Source organism: Magallana gigas, chromosome 6 (genome assembly GCF_963853765.1).
Source record: "Magallana gigas chromosome 6, xbMagGiga1.1, whole genome shotgun sequence".
NCBI classification, from domain to species: Eukaryota; Metazoa; Mollusca; class Bivalvia; order Ostreida; family Ostreidae; genus Magallana; species Magallana gigas.
In genome coordinates, this window is record NC_088858.1 from 15333105 (window position 1) to 15358717 (window position 25613).

At 33.0% G+C, this 25613-nt stretch overlaps 3 protein-coding genes across 3 annotated transcripts; 1 reads left to right on the plus strand and 2 right to left on the minus strand.

The window, feature by feature from the left end:
* The first annotated feature begins 1245 nt into the window (after nucleotides 1-1245).
* LOC105317530 (THUMP domain-containing protein 2) lies at nucleotides 1246-14753 on the plus strand. The gene is made up of 10 exons (XM_066089135.1): nucleotides 1246-1352; nucleotides 11223-11349; nucleotides 11743-11999; nucleotides 12163-12240; nucleotides 12564-12616; nucleotides 12731-12818; nucleotides 13019-13090; nucleotides 13246-13360; nucleotides 13919-14039; nucleotides 14154-14753. The coding sequence occupies exons 4-10, from the start codon at nucleotides 12202-12204 to the stop codon at nucleotides 14671-14673; spliced, it is 1008 nt and encodes a 335-aa protein (XP_065945207.1). The 5' UTR covers nucleotides 1246-1352; nucleotides 11223-11349; nucleotides 11743-11999; nucleotides 12163-12201; the 3' UTR covers nucleotides 14674-14753.
* On the minus strand, nucleotides 8013-10491 carry LOC105317514 (uncharacterized). The gene is made up of 4 exons (XM_011414169.4): nucleotides 10358-10491; nucleotides 9353-9835; nucleotides 8977-9194; nucleotides 8013-8639 (listed from the first exon to the last, which is right to left on the minus strand). Exons 2-4 carry the CDS (start codon nucleotides 9804-9806, stop codon nucleotides 8094-8096), a joined length of 1218 nt encoding a protein of 405 aa, XP_011412471.3. The 5' UTR covers nucleotides 9807-9835; nucleotides 10358-10491; the 3' UTR covers nucleotides 8013-8093.
* Nucleotides 14754-17038: 2285 nt separating the features above from the next.
* LOC117688988 (BTB and MATH domain-containing protein 36-like) lies at nucleotides 17039-25449 on the minus strand. Its single transcript, XM_034468424.2, has 3 exons — nucleotides 25228-25449; nucleotides 21699-21960; nucleotides 17039-17637 (listed from the first exon to the last, which is right to left on the minus strand). Exons 1-3 carry the CDS (start codon nucleotides 25243-25245, stop codon nucleotides 17204-17206), a joined length of 714 nt encoding a protein of 237 aa, XP_034324315.2. The 5' UTR covers nucleotides 25246-25449; the 3' UTR covers nucleotides 17039-17203.
* Nucleotides 25450-25613: the final 164 nt, after the last annotated feature.

The window sequence follows — 25613 nt, forward strand, 5'->3', positions numbered from 1 at the left end:
TAACAAAGATTTCTACAGTCTTTAACTTAATTTGACGTCACAGTCTTATTCAAAAGTTAATATATTAATGTTAGCATAAATTTTAGAAATGTTCAGTTATTGTTCCTGTATCGGCTTCCCTAAATTGATGATTATCCTGGATTTGTATACACTGTCCTTAATCCGATTAACAGGTTGTTTACTACTTCGGAAAAGTCTTGGAAAAGTCTTATACTTTCACATCCCCATCAGATTAGAGGCCAAATGTACTTAATCATAAGTACATTGTTAAAGGTCAATATATTCTATCATAAGTACATTGTAAAATTATCAATATGTTTATTACATTACAAATGTATTATCACATTAAAATTTAAGGCCTGGACAAAATTCGACAAAGCTGTAGACTTGACATTTGTCGATTTGACAGATGGGCTATTTCCGAGCATGATTGAAGATACAAATGCAAAAGCTACGGATTGAAAAAAAATGTGCATGCAAAATTCAAAGTTATATTAATTAACTGTCTTCTACTAATTAACAATTTTTGATTGTCAATGAGTCCATGACTAATTATGGACTCATTGACAATTAAAAATTGTTAATAAGTAGAAGACATAACTAACAAAAAACAATCAAGCTGCAAAATGTGCATCATACGAAGGAATTAAATGAGTCAAATATTGAAGTGTTTATACTCGATTCTTAGACAGCTCATGTTACACGACCACAATTACATTCGTACCAAGACTCACTCACCAACAGGATTTCTTTTTCGGATTGACAAGTTTACAGCTCTATAGAGATTTTTGAACACGATTACCCTCCCTAGTAATTAACAACTGAGCCACGGTCCGGAGTCTGCATGCATCCAATAGATGTATTGGACTTAAAACCGACGGTGTGTCCCTAAAAAGGATTTAATTTGAATGATTTATTAAAATATTCAGTAAAAATATTGCATATACAGTGTTAAAGGCGTAAGGATTTTCTTATTTTCCGGAGGAGTCGAATTTTGTCGAGATAAGCTGATCGGGTTTTGATCCCGGTCTTACCCTCCCCCCTTTTCTCTCTTTCTCTCACACACACACACACACACATGCACCCAAATCACTAGTGCACAATCATATATTTTGTGACAACTTATTACTTTGTTCGATTACTTCCTTGTGCTTAAATTACGTGAGTGATATTCTGAACATAGCTATCCAACCGTGTTACAAGCAGCTGGTCAAGTTGCAAGTTAAGATAAGAGGAGCAGATAACTCACCCAGAGGTCAGACAGAGTTGGGGTGCAGGAGGCGGCCGAATTGACATTAGCTCCCCCGTACTGTGTTAGAGCATCATTCAGACTGGACTGTACTGAAGTTGTGGTAAGTGTTCGACAGGGTTCTTATATTACAATTTATTTACTTAGAAGTTGGGGTGGCTATACGGGACGAAGCTCCATGCACGTGCGAATTTACCATTTATAAACGTGTATGTGGTCATGTCGGCACTAGGTGTTCTTCCCAATGGCAGCATCGTTTGGTCAGTATGTTTATATTTAGACAAATCCATTCTCATTCCTGCTATGCAGTATATTGGAAAAGGTATATGTAATCGGGTAACCCAAGTCGTTATCTGCGATAAGAAAAGCTCGATCTTGTTATCTTGATTTACGGTGGATTGATCTAAAAGTTTGTGACAGGCGCCTCAGCACTTCGCCAATGGAGGGTAGTAGCACTCGAGGCTCTCTACCAGATGGTAGTGTCATTTACCAAGAGGGAGCTTTAGCAGGTGTGTTTCTTATTAAGTATCCTTTTTATAGTGAAAAGTGTTTATTCATCAAACAAATCGAACCCGTTTTATCATACAGTTTTTATATATGCTATAGGTAAATAGTTATATTTAATTGAAGTCTGACAGTTTGAATCATATTATCTGTCCATATCGTAAATCCGTCTTCAGATTGGGCGTGCAGTATTAACCCTATACCTAACAACTTCAGAGTATTTAAACAATAAAACTTTTGATTTCTTTATAATTATATATAATATAAATTAGCATGGTGATATTTAGTAAGTGATGTACCTACAGTTAGTCAATTGTTTATCCTTACAAATCTCTCAAATTCTGTGTAACATGTAATCCCTCATTATGCCTCATTATGTAATCCTACCTAGTAAAAGATATCTGTCATTCATATGGCATATTCCTCAATTTCAGTTGCAGACCTGCAGTTGCTGACATGCTTATAATTATTCCATAACAACTACCAGGGTGGTCAGTTTGAGAGTATAATGTCAGCTCTCCCATGTGGGAACCCACCCCCACCACCACCCCCTCCAAACATGGCTCCCCTGAAAGGCCTCAGTTTAAAAAACATAGTTGGAGCAGTATTGATGGTAGCACAGGAACCTACTGGTACCAGCCAGGAACAATTCAGACGAAAACTCAAAGTAATCATGTAAGTAATTGGAATTAACATTGTACATACCGGTACATGTAAATAAAGTGCTTATTTTAAACAAATCATCTGAACACTTTGTGGACAAACCCAGTAACTTTTATGAGAATGTGCCAAGATAGGAAAAATAAGAAAGTAAGGAACAAATCTGAAATGAATCAGAGCTAGTTGAGAAAGGTCAAGGTCATTGGATAAAAGTTATATATATGTGTTGGTTCTTCTAGTATTATTCATATTTTTCTTATGGAAAATCACTGGAGGTTCCTATTTCACAGAAAGATTGCTTAATACAAGGAAGTGGATCATGACCTTGATCCAAGGTTATTTAGAAATTAAAGGTCATTTGGAAAAAAGAAATGTATGATTTTAGATGGTCCATAACTATAAACAAAGAAGTACTGGAAGTTTCCTGTTGTTTGACCCAATTAATTTATCAGGACCTTGACCATAGATCTTTCAGACAAGTTTAAGGTCGCTTTTAGAAAAAAATTATGATTCCATTCCTAGCCATATGTTGTAATTGAAAATGGTTACATAGGAGGTGTGACCTGAAAATAAATATATGTTGTAATTGAAAATGGTTACATAGGAGGTGTGACCTGAAAATAAATATACCATGGCCTTGGGACCCATGATCTTGGCACAAGATCATCTGGTAAGCTCCAAGGTTTCTTGCTAAAAAACATATAATGTGTGTTCACTCAATATAACAAAAAGAAGCATTTTAAAAAGCTGATACTTCACACAAAGTTTGTTTTTGACCTAAGAGTCATGCTGTGTATGCAAGGTCATATTGGCAAGTTCAAGGTCATTTTGAGAGAACTGTACCAGTATGATTGATGTTATGACTGTAATACTTACTACTGCAAGATGGTCTGTAACCTGAAATATATTGTTTAATTGACCTAAAGTTAATTAGGCAAGTTAAAGGTGAGGGAATATTGGTAGGTGGCAGTAAAAATTTCTTTGTAGGGAGTGAAGGTCGTTCTTTGAGGTAAGGTCCCTTGTACATTTAGTTTGTGATGTATTTTGCAAAATACATAATCAAGGTCATATACCAAGCCTGTCTTCTTGCTTTGTGTTAACAAATGAAACTTACTATTAATAGTATTTCTTGGCATGTCTTAATTTATTTGTATTAATGAAGATCAAGAAACAAGATTTTTAAAATCTCATTCTACTCAAACTTCCATGTAATTAAGAAAAACTTCAGAAGTGTTCTGAAAGGCATCCCTTGAAAGGCTATAGCAACTTAATATATGGTAGAATATTTTGTAAGAATATTTAATTAGTTGTATTAATCAATCTGCAAAATTTTTTTTATTCCAGAGAGAAAGACATTCCTGAACTATCCTCCAAAGTCTTACTATCATCCAACTTCCCTGTCTGTCCAATAATGCAAGATGGGCCATGGTAAATATGTTTGTGTGCATTTATTTTGATGATGTAGAGCAAGTTTAAAATGCTGATATTTATACTCAAGAGTTTAGCTCAAAAGCTTATGTACATGCATGTCTAATATAACTACCAGACTGGTATTCAAACCTGGGGCCCCTGAATTTCTAGTCAGATGCTACTCACTGAGCTATCTGCTGGCTCTGTTTTTTGAATCAGTCTGTCTGCTACCCCCCCCCCCCCCCCCCCCCCCATGATCTTTACACACAAAGATAACCATCTTTAGGCTCTTTCCCGTCACAGGAGTAAACCTGTCAATTCCAGAAGTTGGCATGGCACCAAATGAATTAGGTTGGGAGAATTACTGTGTACAGAGAAATATTTGCCCTTGTTTTATTTTCGCCCCTTTCACCCTCGTTGTTAGCGGGTGAATTTAAAACTCGGCCAATTCCATTGTAAGGTTATAAGGGCAAAGGAAAATGTTATTGGCTTTTGTTAATTTCAATATTTATTCATCAGCTGTGGAATTGTTGCTCTTGCAATGGCCGCCCAGATGTTGAGCAAAGAAACAACAGCCTCTCATGTTTTACAGACTAGTCAAAACTTAGGATTTTCTCTGCAAGGAGAGCTCTTCTCTGGTAATGGCATTTTATTGTTTCTTATGTGGTTTATTTCTGTTGCTTGTATTTATTATCCTTATTTATAAAACACTACTTAAGATTCTGTTATTATTTTACTGTGATTTTGTAGTTCAACTGCAAATTCCTAAAAATAAATTTCTTATGGAACATAAGTTTTCTTCTTTTGTTTATATATACAATTATAGTGTTGTCACTACAAATTAACTGGAGAGAATATGATGTTTTTTGTAGCTTACAATTTGGCTAAGCTGGCAGAGGAAACATTGAATTGTACATCAGAGGTACTTGATATGAGGGACTCAGAATCCAAGGAAAGTCTCCTAAGACATCTTGCCAACAGCCACCCTGTGCTTGTGCCGTATCCTTTCTGTAGACATCAATGGTTGATTCCTACCTGTCTAGTTATTACTTCTGATGAAATACATGCAAAGTATCAGAGGAAATTTTTTTCAGGAATGGGGGGGGGGGGTGTCTTAGAGAAAATTGTGTTTGCAGGGGAAAATTCCATAGGGGTTTGAGGCTTCTTTTTAATAATATTGAATTTTGAATTTTCCTGGCTACCCCCCCCTGTATTGGATTGTTATTTGTTATTAACTGATAAAAAGATATGATGGAGATGGGAATAATGCCCCATGTTTGAAGAATGGCCACAAAGCCCACTGGGCTCTTCTGACAGGTACTTCTCACTATGCAAATGATCTACACTGTGCAGGCTTTTAAAATTATTTATAATGTAAATCTTAACATGGAGTTCTGCATTGCTTTAACAATACTGCCGTAAATTTATGAGATTTCAATTTTACAGCAAATGTTAAAGTATCTTTGCAAAGTTAAGGGGTTTCTGAACCAATCCCTGAAAACAAGTTGGATTTGAAACTCTTGGATTCTTGCAAAAAATACTGACTCAGAGTATTAAGATATTGCCTCTATAGAAGGTTAATAAGATATTGCAGTGTTTTTCTTCTCTCTCTTTGAACAGGATTTCTTGCATCTTTACCAAAGCCTTTAGAAATAAACAACAGTCTAGATATAACAGAAGACATTGAACTCTGTCCCTTGTACCATATCAAGTCAAACAAGTCTGTTCCACTCCATGATCAAATTGTTGGATCTCCTGATGTTTTTGTTTACGGTACTCAGGGCAAAAGTCGAAATGTTAGCTTGTGGCCTCTCCATAATTTGCTGGCCAGCAATGCAAACTTAAGGGAGGTGGATCCAAACAGAGAAGCTGAGACTGGTCAATACCTCTTACCTCAGGAGGGGATCCAAAGTGTGTTGTGCAATAAAATTGTCATTTTACATAGCTGAAAATTTATTTTGGAGTTATTTTGGTGGTTTTTTTTATTGGCTGTGTTGATGAGCTTTAATTATACATTTTTTTAATGTTATCCATGATGGTCTCATTTTATGAATAGTTGTCAAGTTGTGCAATACTATGCGACAGCGGAACAAAAATCAATGTATATTAACAGTACATGTATTTGTGATTTTTGTGAGTTTACATATGTTTATACATGTATTTATTTGCTAGTCCCATGCCCTTTGGTTATGAATATTTTGGAAAGTTTTACAATATTAAATAAATGTGTATGAACACATTCAATGGCTTCTCTTTCTTTTCCTTCAAGAATTAGAGCATTATGTGTTGTTTATTCTAGATAGCTGACTTGGCAAAGACTTACTAAACTCTATAATGGCACACACTGACTGAAAAATACTGTGTAGTGGTAATTTTATAGCAGGTGTAAAATGCTGTGATTTTAAAAGATTTAGGTATTGTTTATTTTAATAGTGATTTTGTTACCATCCATACACATTTATGGTAGTTATGGTGACTTCAATTTTGGCAATTTAATATAAACTGCCAGAATAAACACCCCACAAAAAAAAAAACACTGCTATAGTCTGTCCCAAGATATTTTTGCCGCATTTTTTCTTAAAATATTATTTGATATTTATATATACCTCTTGATTCAGACGAAGTTCATTCAATAATATGAAAAAATCTCAAGATTTCCCTTCTGAAACGCCCCCCTCTAGCTATTGTCAGGTTTCAATACACTGCAAAAAATTGAAAGTCTACAGGTACTTTGCATTGCATCAGCCATAATATAGCCCAGATGATAACAATGAAAAATTGTGCGAGGTATTGCGACTGACTTCTGAATGGAGAAAAGATGTCAACATTCCCCATTATGAATCTCCATAGGAAATCTGTTTTCGTTCCTGTGAATTTTTATGAGGAAAAAATGATAATGTACGTGTGAATGAAGTTATCTTGGAAATTTTCCATTTCATCGATTTCAATTGCACTTCCTTCACAGGTATGTGTATTTTTTTTTTTTTAAATCATCCAAATGTGCAGCATAAATATCTTTTGTGACAGACTATATATGGTATACTTGTACATGAATAAGCAAGGGGTCTGAAATTACTTTACAAGTCTTACAACCATCAAACTCTAGGTACCCATCACAATCTAAGATTGGTGCAGTGAGTAAAATGTGTACTGGTAAAAGTTGATGAGGTGAAATAGAGCCATTTTAACAAAACTTTGGGCTTTTGATCTAATGTTACTATCTACTTCTTACATTTTCAAAATAATTGGAGATGAAATTAGTTTCAAGTGAAATATGCACAGATTAGGTATGAACAGAAGAGAAGTTGGAGGATCTTGTTGAATTCAAAGGGCCAGGACTGAATGGCAAACAATGAAATAGACAGGCCTATGTCACGTACATTGCAGGTTATAGCTACTCTCTTATTTCTCCAGCTTTAGTTTGTCAGCTGTCAATACAAGACTTCAAGAGTAATGTGTGCATAAGGATTTATTTCCATGTTAAACTAGCGTGTTAACAACACAAAACAATAACAACTTTTAAATTATCATTTAACAAACTATCACTAACATAATGAAATCAAAATGTCCTTTTGTCAGTTTTTAAATTATCAAAAAGCTTTTGCCAATGAAGAATATATATACTTAAAAATCCATCTGAGATGTAAAACAGAAAATAAAAAATATCAAGTCATCTTTGTTAAAAATCATTTGTATAAATTAAGAGTTTTAATTTTTACCTTTTTTTGTATGTTTCTAAAATTAAATAAATAATATTTCAATTGAAATTTCTAGATTAAAAGGGAAAAATGAACTCAAGTTGTAATAACAATCGAAGTAAATACTCTGATATTCTTTGTAGAAAAGACCTACAGTATAAAAGGAAGATACATCTTTTCCAGTACATATATACATAATTTTGTTCCTAGCATTACTATTGTAAAAATAAAAAAAGTTTTGATGCTGATTATAATGCAATCTGATATTCTTTGTAGAAAAGACCTATAATAAAGGGAGGTACATTTTTTCTAGTACATGTATTACATAATTTTGTTCCTAGCATTAATATTGTAAAAATAAAAAAGTTTTGATGCTGATTATAATGCAATCTGATATTCTTTGTAGAAAAGACCTATAATAAAGGGAGGTACATTTTTTCTAGTACATGTATTACATAATTTTGTTCCTAGCAGTAATATTGTAAAAATAAAAAAGTTTTGATGCTGATTATAATGCACCTTGCAGTGTTCCTAGCTCTGTGTAAAATAAAGTCCTAAATAAGGGAGACAATTCAGCTTTGTCTTGAGGCAGACAAGGGGTTGATAAACTTGTGTATAAACTCAGCCTCTGTCATTGTATGATACACAACCGACTCCAAATTGTTATGCTTAAAGTGATCGGCAGAAAAATTAGCACTGGTCATCAAAACCTCAGCTCCGCCTTTCCCATCCGTACAGCCGATGAACTTTGCATGGAAAGTTCTCAAAGGGTAGACAATCCTGTTGTACACTTTGTACTCGATGATGGGCTGATGCTTGCATGGGAATTTGGTCTGAGCGTTTCTCTTGACGTCAGAGATTTTTTCAGTATAGTTACATTTAATACGTACATAAAAAGCTTCGATGTTTGCTGTAGTGAAGTTTTGGAGGACGATCTCACAAATGTCAGTCATTCTCTCGGTGTCAAGGAAGGGGGTGGCCAAGAAGACTTTACAGTCAGGGTTAGAGAGCCAGCGAGAGAGCAGGGATTTCCAGAGTTTGTAGATGTAGGTAGGACCCTCCTTAATTACAGGTGTGCTCAGGAGGGACAGCTGTTTATCCAGTACATCTCCACTCCACTGTTTTAACGAATAAAAGGTGTTATTTTTCAGGCAAAATAATCTAATATCTTAAAGATTTTATTCCTCGGGCATTGAAGATGCATATCAACCTTTATTGACTTTGAAAATAGAAATAACTACATGTAACTTACATATACCATTTGTAGAAGAAGACTATAAAGCAAGATGTGACCAGAAAAAGAGGGGTCACTCAAGTTAGATGAAAAGAAATTGCACCATATTATATACTTGTCTTTGGCAAAATAAAATGATTGCAACATATGAAATAGACCTTTTGATACTAAAACCCATTAATTTTGAGAATTTGCTTCAACTATAAATGATCATTTCTTACCAAGTCAAGTGCAAGCAGTTCAAGGTCATCTGATAAATCCTCCACCAAGGCATTGTTCTTTAATGTTGTTTCTCCTTGTTGGACCCCATCTGATTCCTCCGTTTTTGGATCACCAGTTGAGTTTGTCACTCCATTTGAGTAAGCTACCTCCAAATGGGGCATGTCATCCAGCATCAAAGCTTTCTCTTCTAGCTCTCTCTGCTTTTGTTGACTTTGTTCTACAACATTCAAATGTTCTTTGTCAAAGTAATGTGTGACAGTTGCTTCTGGAGAAAGATTCAACAAAATATTTGAATTATCAAGTCCTTATAACTAATCTATCTCCAATGAAAAATTGAATATTACCTGATCATGATATTAACATTGATATACTCACCTAACTTCTCCTTATCTTTTCTCATCAGTTCATTCCAATTCTTTTCATGCTCCAAATATCCATCAGAAACTGGCTGAGGTTCTAAAGGAGGCATATCATAGTACTCCATAACCTTGGAAAATCTTTTCAGAAACCAGTCCAGGACAAAGGTGCCCTGTATGGTGAGGGTTCCTGTACTCATATAGACAGTCATGGTCACATCGTCCACACGTAACATGACTTTGTAATGTCCATTTTTATCATACAGCTTTTTGTACGGGTACCTTTGTACTGGATAATTATTAGGGTGTTGTAAAACATTCATCCAGAATGTTCCCAGTAGAATAGAGCCATGTTTACCCTTTCGTTTTATTACAACTATTGATGGAGTCGATAGGTCCAGACACACTGATTCTGCAGTTTTTGACTTTACAAAGTCTTCTAACCCTTTTTCCGCTGCTGCCTTTTCACCCATTGTGACCTGTTTTTACATGGACAGCTTATCTGCAATACATATGTTGCACTTAATTTAGCTTAAATTGATTTTGAAATAAGTTTTAAGAAGGCATAAGCATATAAGCAAACTGCACCATGGTTTTTCAATAAAGTGCCCACCACTGCAATCAGCCCCAGTGGCATCGGATGCAAATTGAAAGTGAGGGTGGGGGGTAGACTTATCAGAAATCTTGACATGTAAATGAATCAGAACGTTAAAACAGCTTATTGATAGAAATTCAGAGGCCTGTGTTATATATTAGACGCTCATCGAACCAATATGTCCATGACATTTAAAAAATTGATGCATGTCATAGCTGTTGAAGTCACAGTATGATTAAATCAGTTATTATAGATTCAATTAATCAGCAAAAACTCCTTTAGTGTCCTTATCTATGTAAAAAAGATATCCGTTGCTAACATAAACATTAACTCATATTTCATCCAAGTATATTTTTTACAAAGCATAAAACTACATGATGTTAAGATAATTTGAAAAAAAAATGTGTTTCACGTGTAAAAGATAATTACCACAGATGGAAAATATGTTTGTTTTACATTCTGGACGGGATCTTTTGCTAAATCACGTCCACAAACTATTTACACTGGAATGACCATGCCTTTCGTTGTTTTCGACACAGAAGAGCTGTTCAGAAAGTGAAAGTAGGATCATGCGCTTCTTCTGCACAGCTGGCAGGGGAACGGAAATATTTGCTTATAAAGAAATAAGCGACGAAATTAATAATGATCCTGACTCAGTTTGTATAAGTTTTATATATTGTTTATTATTATCAAGGATATCTTTAAAGTTTTTTGTGAATTGGTTGTCAAAACTCTACTGCACGTATACTCGGTCGCAAGTTTCTGCTTCCACCACTTTTTGTAAGATGAATACCTTTGGGACCAAGCTACATTCATTAACAAAGTTTTTAAGAAGACGGTTTTAAAATACTTTTCTTAATTTATTCCTTAATCTGCTTAAGATGCTTCGAAGCTTCCACACAAGCTTAAGCTTGTCTTGCTATAAATGGTTATTGAGAAGAAGGTTTTTAAAAAGTACTGGCCAGGGATGATTATGCTCTGATTTAAACAATATTTTATTTTGTAAAAATATCACTTAATAAGGATTGGGTAGCAAGCAATCTGCCTATTTGAGCCCTCTCCTAAGAATTCCACAGTGAATAAAAGAAAGATGACTGAAATTCCTTTTAATAAGTCCTCGTATTTAAAAAAATGTATTTTTGTTCTTGTAAGTAGAAGAGGAAACAAGTGAAAGATATCTAAAATTGTTTGCCATTTGTTAATTTTAATTTTTCCTAATGTTTCCATAACAATGTCAAAATTCACAGCTTAACAAATACCCTTACCAACTTATATGCATGTTTTTATTATGCAGGTCTCACATTCTGAGGGCAGAGTTTACTTTCACTCCAGTTTAACCCACATAGATCAAATTTTAAGACTAAAGACTGTTGAGAGGGCATTTGCACTAGTTCTCCATAAAGAATCTACTGAGTATAAAGGTAGATTATAAATAGATATTAGTTATCAATATTATCAGTAACTTTGGGCTTTTTAAACTATGTTAACTGTGAAGCATTTTATGAAAAATTGTAAACTATCTCCAAGTTATGTTATAGTCATGGAAAGTCAAATGCATTCTTCCAATTTAATTTTGTAGCAAAAAGTACAAAATATCATAAAATTCATGCCAAAAAAAAAAAAAAAAATCTAAAATTGTGCAAAGTAACATAACATCTATCAAATTTTATATGAAATGGTCTTCATATTGTTATGTAGGAAAAATTTGATATACAATATTACATTTGTTTAATAAACAGTAATGTTTAGCAAAACAGGTAACATTTACACCAGAATTAAATGCTTCTCATATGAAGACATTTTTTATAATGCAGATTTAGACAGAGCTGCTCTCTTGCAATACCTCAGGACCATTATTTTGAGTAAAGATGCCTGGGAAGATGGAGAACTTACTGAAATCATACATTACTTAAAAACTTATCACAACAAAAAATTACAAGGGGGAGTAACCCATGTTGATGAGGAAGGTCCTCCGGCAAAAAAGTTTAAACCAAATGTTGGGGATGGGAAAATTAGCTTCCGAGTGTCTTGTAAATGCTCTGGGATATGTGGAAGGAAAGTCAGTAGTCAGGTATGTCATTGTGGTTATTACATTTTTATGGTTGATTCAAATGTTGCTTTTTAAAAGAGCTTTTTGTAGAGAAAGTGAAAAGTGTTTGCATTTCTCTATTCTTAAGTTGTAAGGGTGGAATTTGAAATATAATTGATTGCAGAAAGAAATATTATAATTCTAGTTGCTGGCAAAGCAAATTGGTATCAAACTAAGCCAACTGATGAAATGGAAGGTCAACTTTAAAGATCCAGATATTGAAGTGAGTAGCAGTTGTTGTAAATGATTTTTTGTTTATTTTTAGAATTAACAAACAAACAGTCTGAAGTATTCTGTCTACTGTAGATTCCTTATTTTATGCAGGTACTTAATTCCGCGAATCAACGGTTTTGCATCAAATCACGGAATTGAAAAATCGCGATCAGCGAATTTTTTATCATAATTTCAAATAGTTAACATCTGCTCGATAAATAAAAGCGAGATTTTAAAATCAATTGCAACAAGATGTGCTTCTAGTGATTTTATGTGGATATTAATTCCTCGCGTTTAATTAGGAATTTACAATATTCATTTCTCAATGTACAGATCTGTATACAGCTGACTGATTCCCATGTTACTGTAGGAATTCCCTTAACAAGGTGCGTAAATGATGTTTTTAAAAGCATTTTTATTAGATTGTCGTGTGTTTGTTCAGACACTGTGCTGTTCATATCTCTATGTCATACATGTATGTATTACATTTAATTGGACAGAATTCCATTATCCAAAAGGGAGTATGTCAAATTTCATGGACTAAGAGGCCCAGTGACCTGGATTCTGACAAGTCTCCTGAATATCCAGGTACTTTGTAAGAGCATTAGTCAGTTTCAACAATTACACTGTAGTGTTTTTCACCACCTATAGATAGCTAGAACAATCCAGTTAAAATTTGATAATTTAGATCTGCTACCATTACTGAGACTTAGTGGATCAAAATCGTCATATTAAATTCTAATTAGATTGCCACTTATTTGAAGTATACTAGTATGATTTTTATTCAGAATCAAAGCACAGTTCTAGATCCAATGTGTGGGAAAGCGACTATTCTTCTGGAAACAGCCAAGAACTTGGAGGTTATTTTTTCAATATTCTGTAGATTTTTTATGACTTTCGTCTTCCAAACAAAGTTCTACAGATGATCCTGTTCATAATTTTGTAGAACTTGCACTTTTTTTATGGATTCCCTCTTTAAAAACAAGTTCTACTTATGATCCTGTTTCTATTGTAGAATGTGTTTTGTATTGGTTGTGATGAAAACATAGATCAACTGAAAATAGCTGCAGAGAATTCCAGATTTGCGAACGTAGAAAATAAACTACAACTGTTTCAGGGAGATTGTAGAGGTAGTCTATAAATGAACAATATTCTCTGTGTCATTTCATGCGTGATTGGAGTTACAAATCTTGATCTGTACCCTTTTAGAACAGTGTGTGTTTGATATGAAAATAATGGTATGCTACATGTAGTATTACGCATTTTTAAGTATCTCAGGAATCTTAAGCAATATATGTATTCAATTTTTACAGTAAAATGTTCAAATGTAGCAATTAAAATAAATTCTTTAGAATATAGAGGCTAAAGAGATGCAAGCTAAATTAAAGAAATATGTATAAAAGCTGCAATCTTGTATACAAGCAAGTCAGGCATCGATACACTTTCAACCTTTTTGGTTCAGACCATTTTAAGTGTTGTTGAATATCAAAGTCAAGGAAAATAAAGTGTGTGTCAGGAGAAGGGGAGTAATGTTTACAAATACATCAAGTGCCTGCGTCTTACATTTGCAATGCACCCATTTTCGAAGTCATTTCAATAAATTACTGGAATTGACAGTTTTTATACATCATTTATTGTTTTCATATCCTATCCTATAAAGACAAACAGAATGTGTTGTAATTTTTCAGCTCTGCCCCTACAGAATGAAAGCGTGGACTGCATCGTGTGTGATACTCCATTTGGAAAGAAATTCAGCACACAAGAATCCTTGACTGTCTTCCATACATCTTTTCTACAGGAAATGTACAGGTATTAAAATTAAAATGTTAAATAAACCTTAGGATCTGCAATACATGTAGTTTTGTAAGTTGATTTTTGAGGTAGTATCAACTTTTTTTTTAAGATATAGATTTCATATTGTAGAGTACTCAAAAGAAATGGAAGAATGGTCCTTCTTGTCAGCGAAGAAATGCATCACATCTTCCAAAAATCTTTCACTTATACCGGTACAAATATTGAAGTGTTTAAAACTAAACAACTGGGAGAAATGAATCGTGTCAAACAGAGAGTTTTATCAGACTCTCATGAACAAAGCGACCAATCACAAGCCTCCTTACAAGTAGAATCCATTCATTCTGATTCTGCAGATTGTTTAAGCAAGGCGGGGAATAACTTCAAGTGCAACCAAGTTAATGACAAAATGAACGAAAGCCACAGTGATGAACACACAGACAAACAGTTACCCTTTACTGCAAACAGAAGTTGTTCTATAAAGACAAGTTGTACTGCAAAACCAAGTTGTGAGATGGTTAAAACTAGTGAACAAAATGAGAACGAGATAATGAATCTACTTTCTGTTTTTAATCAGTTTGAATATGTAAGTGATCACTACATCAAACTTGGTGAGACAAATTCTTATATTGCTGTTTTAGAGAAAAAATGAATGCTTTATATATTTATGATTGCATTGATAATTATAGCTATTGAAATAAATTTTTTCCAACATACAATTAATGTTTTCTAGATATCTTTATCAGATACTGATTATTTTTGAAAATGTATATGATACTGCAAAATTGATTGGAATTTCCACCAAAATTTTTTTATAACAACCTAGAAGCATTTCAAAATGTCAGTGAGATTTAGCGAGTCTTAAAATTTTGTCCTAAGATGAGTCAGAGATGATATTGTTTGAAGAGGGAGTGATTGGTTAAGACTCGCCCTAATATTGGGAGTCTTTAGGCAAAGTCTAGGACTGTTCTTTTCTGTACTTGGCATAAGAACAAACAACAAACTTCATACATTTAAGCATAATCATTCCGTTTAGAAGCTTCAAAACTTTTTGATTTAATTAAACTAAATAAAAGTTTTACGTTAATAAATTGCAATTGTAATCATACGGCGGCCTGGAAGGAGCAGGTAAAAAAAATATATCTGTTCGGACGAATGTCATGTATCATGCGTTGTAATTGTTTTTCACACATTTAGCACACTATATAATATATTAAAATTGAAATGTGTCTTTGTAAGTATTCGTAGTCACTGAATGCACACAAAGCAATTTTTATTGCTAATACCACACTGATCGAGTATTGCATTACAGTTACAAACACATTTTTTAAAGATTTATTTAAGGAATCATTCTTTGAGTATTATGAGGTGATCAACTACGGTCAGGGTGATAAAATCGCATAAAGTTCGAATGGCTTTATGATAGATGTCATTACACCTGACTGTATTTGACCACCTCATAATATTCAAAGAGAGATTGCTTATTACCTGTATCTATATAATTTTCGGCAATTGTACGATTAAATATTGAAATAGTTCTTGATAAAATTCATCGGACTATACATCACAAAATCGATTTGTAGTGTTATCACAGACAAAGGTACTAGAAAATGTAAATGTTATGATAAAACACAAAGATCTTTGAGTCTTGACGCGTTTGTTATGTCCAATGTGTTTATAAGCAACCCCCCCCTCTCTCTCTCTCTCAGGATACACATTCACCTATTGTTTTAACTACTCCAGATATACATCCATTGTTTTCAATTGCAAAACAAACGAAGTAAGGGAATTGAGGAGTAATTAAAAGTACAAAATGAAGACTATATAATATTCATTTTTTTAGCTATGATATTGCATTTAATATTTTTGGGGGAAATAGTTAATGGTGATTAAAATGTATTGTCAGATGATTTTAAATAATCAGAATGAATACCTTATATATACTTTATAGCCTCAAAAATAAAGCATCGGTTTACCCTGTCCACTCGCAGTTTTTATTATTTTCCCTAACTTCGTCCAAATATAATTTCGAAGTAGAAAGTGTTTACCTTTGTCGAGACAAAACTCTAAAAATATTAAATTGAAAACAATCAATGCAGCAGTGGTGACGGTAATTCCAGTATCATTCTATGTCAGGGAAATATATATGTTCAAAACAAAATGTCTGGTCTAAGAGAATGAAACCAATCTATCTTAGGAATGCAATCGGACAGTAGATCGAGAGAGCTGGGATGTGTAAACCATAAGCACAAACAGTTGTGGTTCAATTGCAAGATATTTGCTCAAATAAATTCGTTATTTATTCCTTTTGGGGTGGATCTCTTTGCAAACAGATTAAATGTACGGCTAGAAAAGTACATGATCTGAAATCTAATTCACTTTTGAAAGAAAAAGAAAAATTAAAATCCAAAACATCTCAAGTTTGAAATATTCATTGTTAAACCTTACTTAATTTTAATGATATAAAATTGATAAATAGCGCATGAAATGAAATTAAAACATAAAAAGCCTCCCATCTTTTACGCCTTAGGAGCTTATATGCTTACTTCAGGTGTTTTGCCTTATTTTGGGTTTTAAATTTTGTGTTCACTTTAATCAACTTGATATTGTCATTTGTGACGTAATATTTGGTCATTATATTCTGTAGAGCGCCATTTTCAGACATCAAAAAGCGAACAGACCACAAGAAGAAAGACAACATAATTATGAAGCTTGATTCTGGAACGGAACAGCTGATATATCACTGTACCTAAACAACAAAACTGAAAAAAGTTGTTTTTTATTCAAAAGTCAATTTACATTAAGCAATGAATAAAGGTTTTTGAGTATCATTAGATTTTACTTTTCATACAAAAAATCACAGAAAAAAATAGTATCTAAGCCTAACTTCAGAGGGAAGATCTCAAGAGATCTGAAAACTTCTCTTTAAGTAACAGGAACTACCGAAAACCAGGGATTATATATAGATATACCTTACTACAATTTTATTCATAAAACGCAGAAGCCCACACTTAAAATTTTTTTTCATTGCAAAAGCAAGTTAATCAAGACATAAGCTTTAATGATAAAAAATTGTTTGTGTCAAGACACATAATACAAAATGGGCTTTAAATACATCCCTGTAGTGCGCCATAAAATGATGCACTTAGTAAAAATTACAAATAACTTTTTACTGATTGGTTTCATACTATTGGAACGCGGTGAAAAGATTTCTTTTTTGATAAAACAACACTCTTACTTTTCTCTAGTAGTGATAGCCTTTTCTCTGCTATTGCAAATCGAGTTTTTAATTCTATTTCAGAGAATTTCCAAGAAATAGGTTTGGCTATTGTTGCCTCAGATCTATTACTAATATTCATAGCAAAAGGTGGGTCCACAGAGTTGGACTTTGATTTTCCACTTAAAAGTTGGTAATCAATATTGGCACAGAATTCCACAGCAGCCTCTAGAAACCTCGTCAAGCCGTACTTGTCCCCTGCCAAGATGTAGTCCAGCAATGTACTGATGGCCAGCCCTTTGTCTGGTTTACACATTGCAATCATAAAGTCTTCACAATCTGCCACAAGAGGGGAATGGTACTCGTGTGCTAAAGGTAGAACCTGCAGTACATTATTACCTGGAAGAATAAATTACCCATATATTATGCCTTATAATATTAAAACATGTAAAATAATAATATTGATAATCCTTGTACACGTTTTTGTTTTTTTTTTTTTTTTTTGGGGGGGGGGGGTATCCTTTCATAAATATTTAAGTATAACATTTAAATAAACAAAATCTGATGCATTGACAACACACTAAATTAAAATTCATTCTATCGGTATTCTATCGGTAATTCAGTATCGTGATCTTTAGCGTAATGGTTGATTAATGCAATGTGTTTTGTTGAGATCTAGATGCTCAGCGTTTCTCGAGTCTATTCAGTTTAAAAAGAATTTAATGTCGCCGATATATATATATATATATATATATATATATATATATATATATATATATATATATATATATATATATATATGAGATTCATTGTGAAAAATAAATTGTGCTCTTTATTTGTTTTATTGCAAGATCTTCTGATTTATTTGTTTACAATTATCTATTTACTAACCATATTTGAGTGAATATACAGAACTTTGCTCACAATTCTCTGTTTATTCACAGAGCTGAGACCATTTTTTCATTTACATTTTAAATGCTGAATAGGAAATAATTGTATCAAATAAACAAATCTTCAGTTGAATGTAATAAACTTAATATGGAAAAAAAAATGACTCAAACTATATTAAAGCCGAATTGTGAGCTCTGTATCTTGCTTATAATTCCACTACGATTGATGCTGAAATTTTGGTTGATCATTAAAAATGTCTCGCTAAACGTTAAATACTCAAGTACCAAAAAATCAAAGGATGATGTGCTGTAACTACTTTATATGATGAATTATATGAAAATTTAATCTACATCTAATTTGATAGTTTTTCAGACACGATTAAATAAAAATGACAATGTTCAAACATTTGGCAAAGTTTTGACACATTTCTGTAACGGGGATAAAGGCATTAGGTATCTATTTCATAGGAAATATTAGAGCGGAAAATCTTTCTGGTTTGTAGCCATTTTTTGTATTCAGATGTAAATAATAGGTTTACCTTAATGAAATAGAGTGATATGCCTGTCAATACATTGATTATAATAGCTCTTTAACATATCACGTGACAACATTTTTCATTCGAGTGTATTCATCGATCAAGTGAGTAAGGTTATAAAACTACACACGAGTTCACGCCAGGTAAACAGCAGTCGTTTATTATTAAAAAGACCAATTAAATTTTTTAATATTTTTAATTTGAGGAATTGAGCGCATTGAGATACAATTTTCTTTTTTCAAATATAGGAGTTTTTAAAAATAAAATACAATAACTATTACATTGTATAATATATTTAAAAAAAACAACAACTAGTAAGTAGTTGAGAAGGACAATGTACCTATATATGCTTTCATATACCGGTGTTATATAGTGCCTTTTCCCCCTAGCCATCTTTCCCCCCGGAAAAATGGCTATATAGCAGTTTTTCCCCCCGGAAAAATGGCTATATAGCAGTTTTTCCCCCACGGAAAGCTGACTATATAGTGGGCTTTCCCCCTTTTTATAGCCAGATTACCCCCACGGAAAACCTACTATATAGTGGATTTTCCCCCATTTTTACTTTCCGGCCATGTTTATTGCGGACCATTCGTGACAATAATTTGCAATAACTGATATGATATTAATTTCTCACAAAAAGGATAATTATGGCATTTATTAATGCATAGAATAAAATACATGGTTTTTCAACCCCAAATATGAACTAAGGCATGCGCCTTCATAACATTCATGTGTCATCATCGTTTATTATACCTGTTCTCACCCCATTTTTGAACACCTTTTACACGGATTTCGGAATACCTCGAATCTTTTTCATCTAATCGATGCTTATTTACAGTTTTGACTTCGACGTTATGAACAAGTGAGAACACATTTGAGTGAAAATACGCCGGTTTGGAAATTTAATTTTCCAATGTATTACCATCAATTTATAAGCTTCTCCCACGGAACTAACTGACCAATCTTGACTTAATTTTGTAGAGGAAGGGGATAAAAAGTGGAAATGTATTACTCCCTTCGTCAAAAAGGCTATCAATTTTAAATTAATACCGTTAGAATTGACGATCTTAAAAACAATTATATATTTCTTCTTCTAATTATCAAACGGGAGACAGGATGCAATGATATGATGAGAAACTGAAATGTTTTACCAGTAGTTTTACTTTGATTGATGGGGTTCTAAATCATGGTTAAGGGGTATTTTAATTATGTATTAAAAGCATGTGTAAAGTTAGTGTTTACCATTTCGTTTTAAAGTTACGCATATTCATATTTTTAAGCACATTTCTACAAAACGCGAGATATTATGATGTAAACATTTTAAAAAACAATGAAATGTCTTCACAGCCAGAACAATGTCGGTATCTTTGCTGGTTACTTTGGAAAATGTGAAATGGAACCTAAACTAACTTTATGTCTATATTGTCACTCACTATTTGCTAATTTTTCCACTTTTAAGTTTGCAACGTGATTTATAACTATACAATTTTGAAAACGATGCTATATAAATCAAGATATACGATTCAATTACCTAAAAAAAATAATACTATTTGTTTCATATTTTTGCAATAAAGATTTACTTGTGTACCATAATGACCATATTATTTCTTCGAACAATTAAACAAGGGTAATTAAATAAACAAAAAACAACCAACACATATATTGTGATGAGCTGACTTTTTTTTTTTGATATAAGCTTGTTCTTCTTATCAACTTACAAGTAAAAAAGTCGTATATGCGCTTAGGTTGGTTATTTATTTTTGATTTTCGGTTTCTCCGTTTATGAATAAAAGTTCATTTATTTATGTATCTAATTATTTATTATATCATTAGTCATCTTATGAATTCATTAAATGTTTTGAAGAATAATGAATTTCACCCGCGTACCTTTTTAAAAATTTTGTTCGTAAATTTATAAAAAGCAGCAGAATTAAACGTAATTTTCAATCATTTTGATAAAGAAATATATGAGTGATTGTGTATTTTTAAATGATGTTTTTACTTTTAAATGACCGTAAAAATATGATCATGTGGTCATCTATAGTTTTTGAGATATGGGGCCCTAAAAATACATATTCTTTTAAATGGATTTCATACATCGGGCTCGAAAACAACAAAGGCTCCTACCCTGCATGGGGCTTAAATTTTCGGTGTCATCTACTAGTGGTATACCACTATCACTGTGAAAATATGGTTAATTGGTCATCTCTAGAATTTGAGATTCGGGTCCCCACTTATAGAACACTATTCAATCATTATAATGGGATTTTAAACATCGGGCCCTGAAACATCAAGGGCCCCTACCCTGAGGGCTGAAATTTTCAGAGTCATCTTCAAGTGGTAAACCACTGCCACTATAAAAATATGGTGATATGGTCATCTCTAGTTTATGAGACATTGGACCCTAAAGAATATGCACTATAATTATTATAATAGGATTTTAAAAATCGGGCTCTGAAACATCGGAAACAAAATTTCTCTAAAACAGAGGTTTAGCCTGGATGAAATTTTCACAAACAGACAAACAATCTGATAAATTTATCAAGAAATTCTTAAAACATTCTCGTTTAATACAATTTCAGAACACAGAATTATGCATATAAGTGTATAACTTGTAAAACTTTTTTCAATAAATTACCTAAATTAAGTTCTATGTGTAATTCCATTACACACATGTTCAACTTTCAGCATTGTCTATAAAAATTATTAAATCGGCAAAACGAAACTTAACCTGTACAGATGAATGCAGATATACATGTATGCAACCTGGGAGTGTAGAAACATTGATTTTAATCCCTACTGGATTTCCATAAATATTTTTTATAAAATCTGAACCAAAAACGTGAGGGAGAAACCCTACTATGGGGGAAAAGCTACTATATAGTAGCTTTTCCCCCCGGGGGGAAAGGCTACTATATAATAGGTTTTCCGGGGGGAAAAGCTACTATGGGGGAAAAACTGCTATACAACACCGGTATGCAAAAACTTGCGCAATTAAATTAAAGTCGACACCCTTAAATCAAATTTGCCTTACTATTTATGGGATGGTTCATGTTCGGATAGAAGCTCTTCAGAAATTCAACAACATCTGCTGCTTTCTTGTCGACTAATGTTATCTCTTTTGCAGACCTTTCCTTGAATTGACTCATAAACATGGTACCAAACACAGGTGAATGTTCACAAAGGACCGCTTTGTTGACATGAATCTTCTGATCTTCTACGATAAGAGTAACATCTGTTTCTGGAAAACCAGGATTGGCTGCTTGCTTTGTAGACTCATTATCAGCCGTTTTCGTCTATATTGCCAAAAAATACAACATTGAAATCATTTAGTCTTAAATCCATGATACATAGATGATCATTAAAATAAATGCTTTTGAATACTTTTTGTTATCGCATGTAATTAAGGAATCATTCTTTGAGTATTTTGAAGTGATAATAATAAGGTCGAGGCGTGATCAAATCCAATAAAGCCCGGCTTTATGATAGATTTGATCACGCCCCGACCGAAATTATCACCTCATAATATTCAAAGAATGATTCCTTATTACTTATATTTATATAATTTTAAGCCATTGTACGATTAAATATTTAAATATATTAAAATAAGCAAACTCCACTGGCGCCCCAATTATTTGTCATTTGAAGTTATGGGTTATATAGTACAAGATTGATTCGTAGTGTTATCACGGGCAAAGACACTGGAACATGTAAATATTTGGTGATAATACCTGTTTTATATATGTAAACAAGGGGCCCATAGGCCACATCGCTGACCTGAGCAACAATAGACATAATAAAATCACCTCTAGAGACTCATATACAAAATATTTGAGCAATGTAGCATAATAGATCGTGTATAAAAAAAAATCCCTGCATATTCTGTGATTATAATTGAGACCCTTTGTAACAGGATGATTGTACGGTCATATTACATATTGAGCACTGCAGTTCTCAAGAAGATCTTATACAACTCTCTATATATTATGGTGGCATATCTCTGCCCCTTGTGTGCAAGTTATTTTTCTATCAAATATGTCGACATGCAAGATAAATATGTTAACATGCAAGATAATTATGTCAACATGCAACATAATTATGTTGACATGCAAGAAAATTGCAATCAGATAAGAATTATACAAAATCTCAAAAATTCTCAAATATAGCCCACCTGTGACATCCAAGATGCTAGATGCTACCTTTTTATGTCGACATGCAACTTATTTATGTCAACATGCAACTTATTTATGTCGACATGCAACTTGTTTAGCTCGAAATGCAACTTACTTATGTTGACATGCGAGATGAATATGTTGACATGCAACTTAGTTATGTTTACTCACGAGATATATATGTTGACATGCAACTTATAAGTTGTATGTCAACATAACTAAGTGGAATGTCGACATAATTATCTTGCATGTCAACATATTTATCTTGCATGTTAACATAACTAAGTTGCATGTCGACATAAATAAGTTGCATGTCGACATAAATAAGTTGCATGTTAACATAGATAAGTTGCATGTTGACATTAATGTGTAGCGTATCTAACATCTTGAATGTCACATGTTAGCGATATTTGAGATTTTTTATTACTCTTATTTGATTGCAGTTTTCTTGCATGTCAACATAGTTATGTTGCATGTTGACATACTTATCTTGCATGTCAACATATTTATCTTGCAAGTCCACAATAACTTTCACACAAGGGGCAGAGATATCCAAACATACATGTGACATCCAAGATGCTAGATGCTATTAATTTATATTGATATGCAACTTATTTATGTTAACATGCGAGATAGATACACGTATGCTGACATGAAACTTAGTTGTGTTGACATGCTACTTATTTATGTTGACATGCAACTTGTCCATATGGACATGCAACTTATTTATGTTAACCTGCAACTTAGTTATGTTGACATGCGAGATAAATATGTTAAGTTGCATGTTGACATAAATATGTTGCATGTCAATATTTATCTGCATGTTAACATATCTTAGTTGCATGTTAACATAAATAAGTTGCATGTCCATATAAACAAGTTGCATGTCGACATATTTATCTTGCATATCAACATAACTAAGTTGCAATATTACATAAATAAGTCGCATGTCAACATATTTATTTCGCATGTTAACATGAATTAGTTCCAGGTCGACATAAATAAGTAGCATATCGCATCCTGGATGTCACATGTGGGTGGTTTTTGAGATTTTTTGAATTTTTTTAAAGTCCCATTTGATTGCAATTTTCTTGCATGTCAACATAGTTATGTTGAATGTTGACATAATTATCTTGCATGTCAACATATTTATCTTGCATGTCGACATATTTGATAGAAAAATAACTTGCACACAAGGTATAAGATATGCCACCATATTGTTAACAAATCTCTCCGTGTCTATATATTTCATCTCTGATAGATTTTCTTGGAATTCTGCGCCAGCTGTTTTTATACCAGGTTGACGTCGAGGTACTACTTGACGTCATACTCGAATATCGGAGTAATAGCCGATGATTAACGGAAAGGGGTGTGATATTACATCCAAAGATTGCCGGAGAGGGGTGTGATATAAATCTTATATCAAACCCCAAGGGGTTATATAACACAGGTAGGCAAATTTTCGGTTTATATCACACTGGGCGGAAAAGGGTATATTTTCTATAAGTATACAATATATACCGAAAATTAGTTTCGATCGCTCCTCAACTGTCACTAGGGTATATATACCAACAGAGAAAAGTATTTACTACACTCATTATTAACAAATAACAACACATATAATTATACCTTGCATGCAGCTAGCCGTGTACGCTTTAAAAATACAAAGAAATGGTGCCAGTTCAGTTCATTTATTCGCTCAAAACCATTTCAAACATATGGTACATGAGGACAAAAATAACATTAAAATATACATATAAATTATAAATTGGTCAGAGGTAAACATATATTAATATAAAGGTTATAGAGTTATGAAAAGTTATACAAAGTGAAACTCATGGAGGACAGACTACCTCGTATATCTTTGTTATAAAAATACACAATTTTCTCAGCAATTTCATGTTACATGACTTGCCACTTGGATGTTGAAGACATGATTTCATGCCTAGACTGTAATCATATGCCAAGTGCTTTAGAAATTTGCAAACTAATATGCTTTTATGAATTTATGTCAGCTTTGAATTCTTTTGTCAATTCCACTGTAACTATTTTCAGACATCGCAATTACGTTACACTCAAACTCGACTTATTTCGGATGGCCGAATTTCAAGTTTCGTATTGTTTCCCCTTAATTCATTAAACATTTTTTTGGGATGTTCCCGTGTCCCTTTAGGCCACATTTTTGATTTCAATGATATGTATGTACTCTTTAAATAGCGGGTAAAAATAAAAAATAATACACTCGATAAGATGATAACAGTTTTCTCTAATAGTATCTTTAAAGAGATAAATTTTTATAACAAACACTATTCACAAATACTGTATCTAAAATACCAGAATATCAAATTACTTAAATATTATTTTTCTTTCTCTGATTTGAAAACAACTTACCTGCTGAAAGCCGAACATGATCAGATTTAGGGACACGATCTTACGAAACGTGAATGTCTGAATAGTTTAATTAAACGGTGATTCTTTTTAAAACGTGTTTGTCATGTTTGCTCCAGTATAAAAGGGTGGTTTTTAAAAAGACGAAGAACACAAAAATTGAAAAGAAGAAGACTTGATCGATAAATCAATAAATCATATTTGACAAAGACACAAAGGACGGCCAATGCACTTAGTCGACAAGATACCGAACAATTTGGCATAATGTATTCTGTTATATTTACATTAAGTGTATATTTCCCCTCATGCTTGCATTGAAAATCTGCGACGTTCAATTTTCTATAATTATTTACATCTACCAAGTATTAATTCCACTATTTCTTACGGAA

Excerpts from the sequence above, each read along its gene's own strand:
- LOC105317514 (XM_011414169.4), bottom strand. The coding sequence starts at position 9,806 with ATGGGTGAAAAGGCAGCAGCGGAAAAAGGGTTAGAAGACTTTGTAAAG. Across the intron at positions 9,195-9,352 it reads AAAAGATAAGGAGAAGTTAG|AACAAAGTCAACAAAAGCAG; the intron begins GTGAGTATATCA and ends TGAATGTTGTAG. Across the intron at positions 8,640-8,976 it reads AACTGCTTGCACTTGACTTG|TGGAGTGGAGATGTACTGGA; the intron begins GTAAGAAATGAT and ends TCGTTAAAACAG.
- LOC105317530 (XM_066089135.1), top strand. The coding sequence starts at position 12,202 with ATGAAATGGAAGGTCAACTTTAAAGATCCAGATATTGAA. Across the intron at positions 12,819-13,018 it reads CAAGTCTCCTGAATATCCAG|AATCAAAGCACAGTTCTAGA; the intron begins GTACTTTGTAAG and ends ATTTTTATTCAG. Across the intron at positions 13,361-13,918 it reads GTTTCAGGGAGATTGTAGAG|CTCTGCCCCTACAGAATGAA; the intron begins GTAGTCTATAAA and ends GTAATTTTTCAG.
- LOC117688988 (XM_034468424.2), bottom strand. Across the intron at positions 17,638-21,698 it reads CATGAACCATCCCATAAATA|GTAATAATGTACTGCAGGTT; the intron begins GTAAGGCAAATT and ends TTATTCTTCCAG.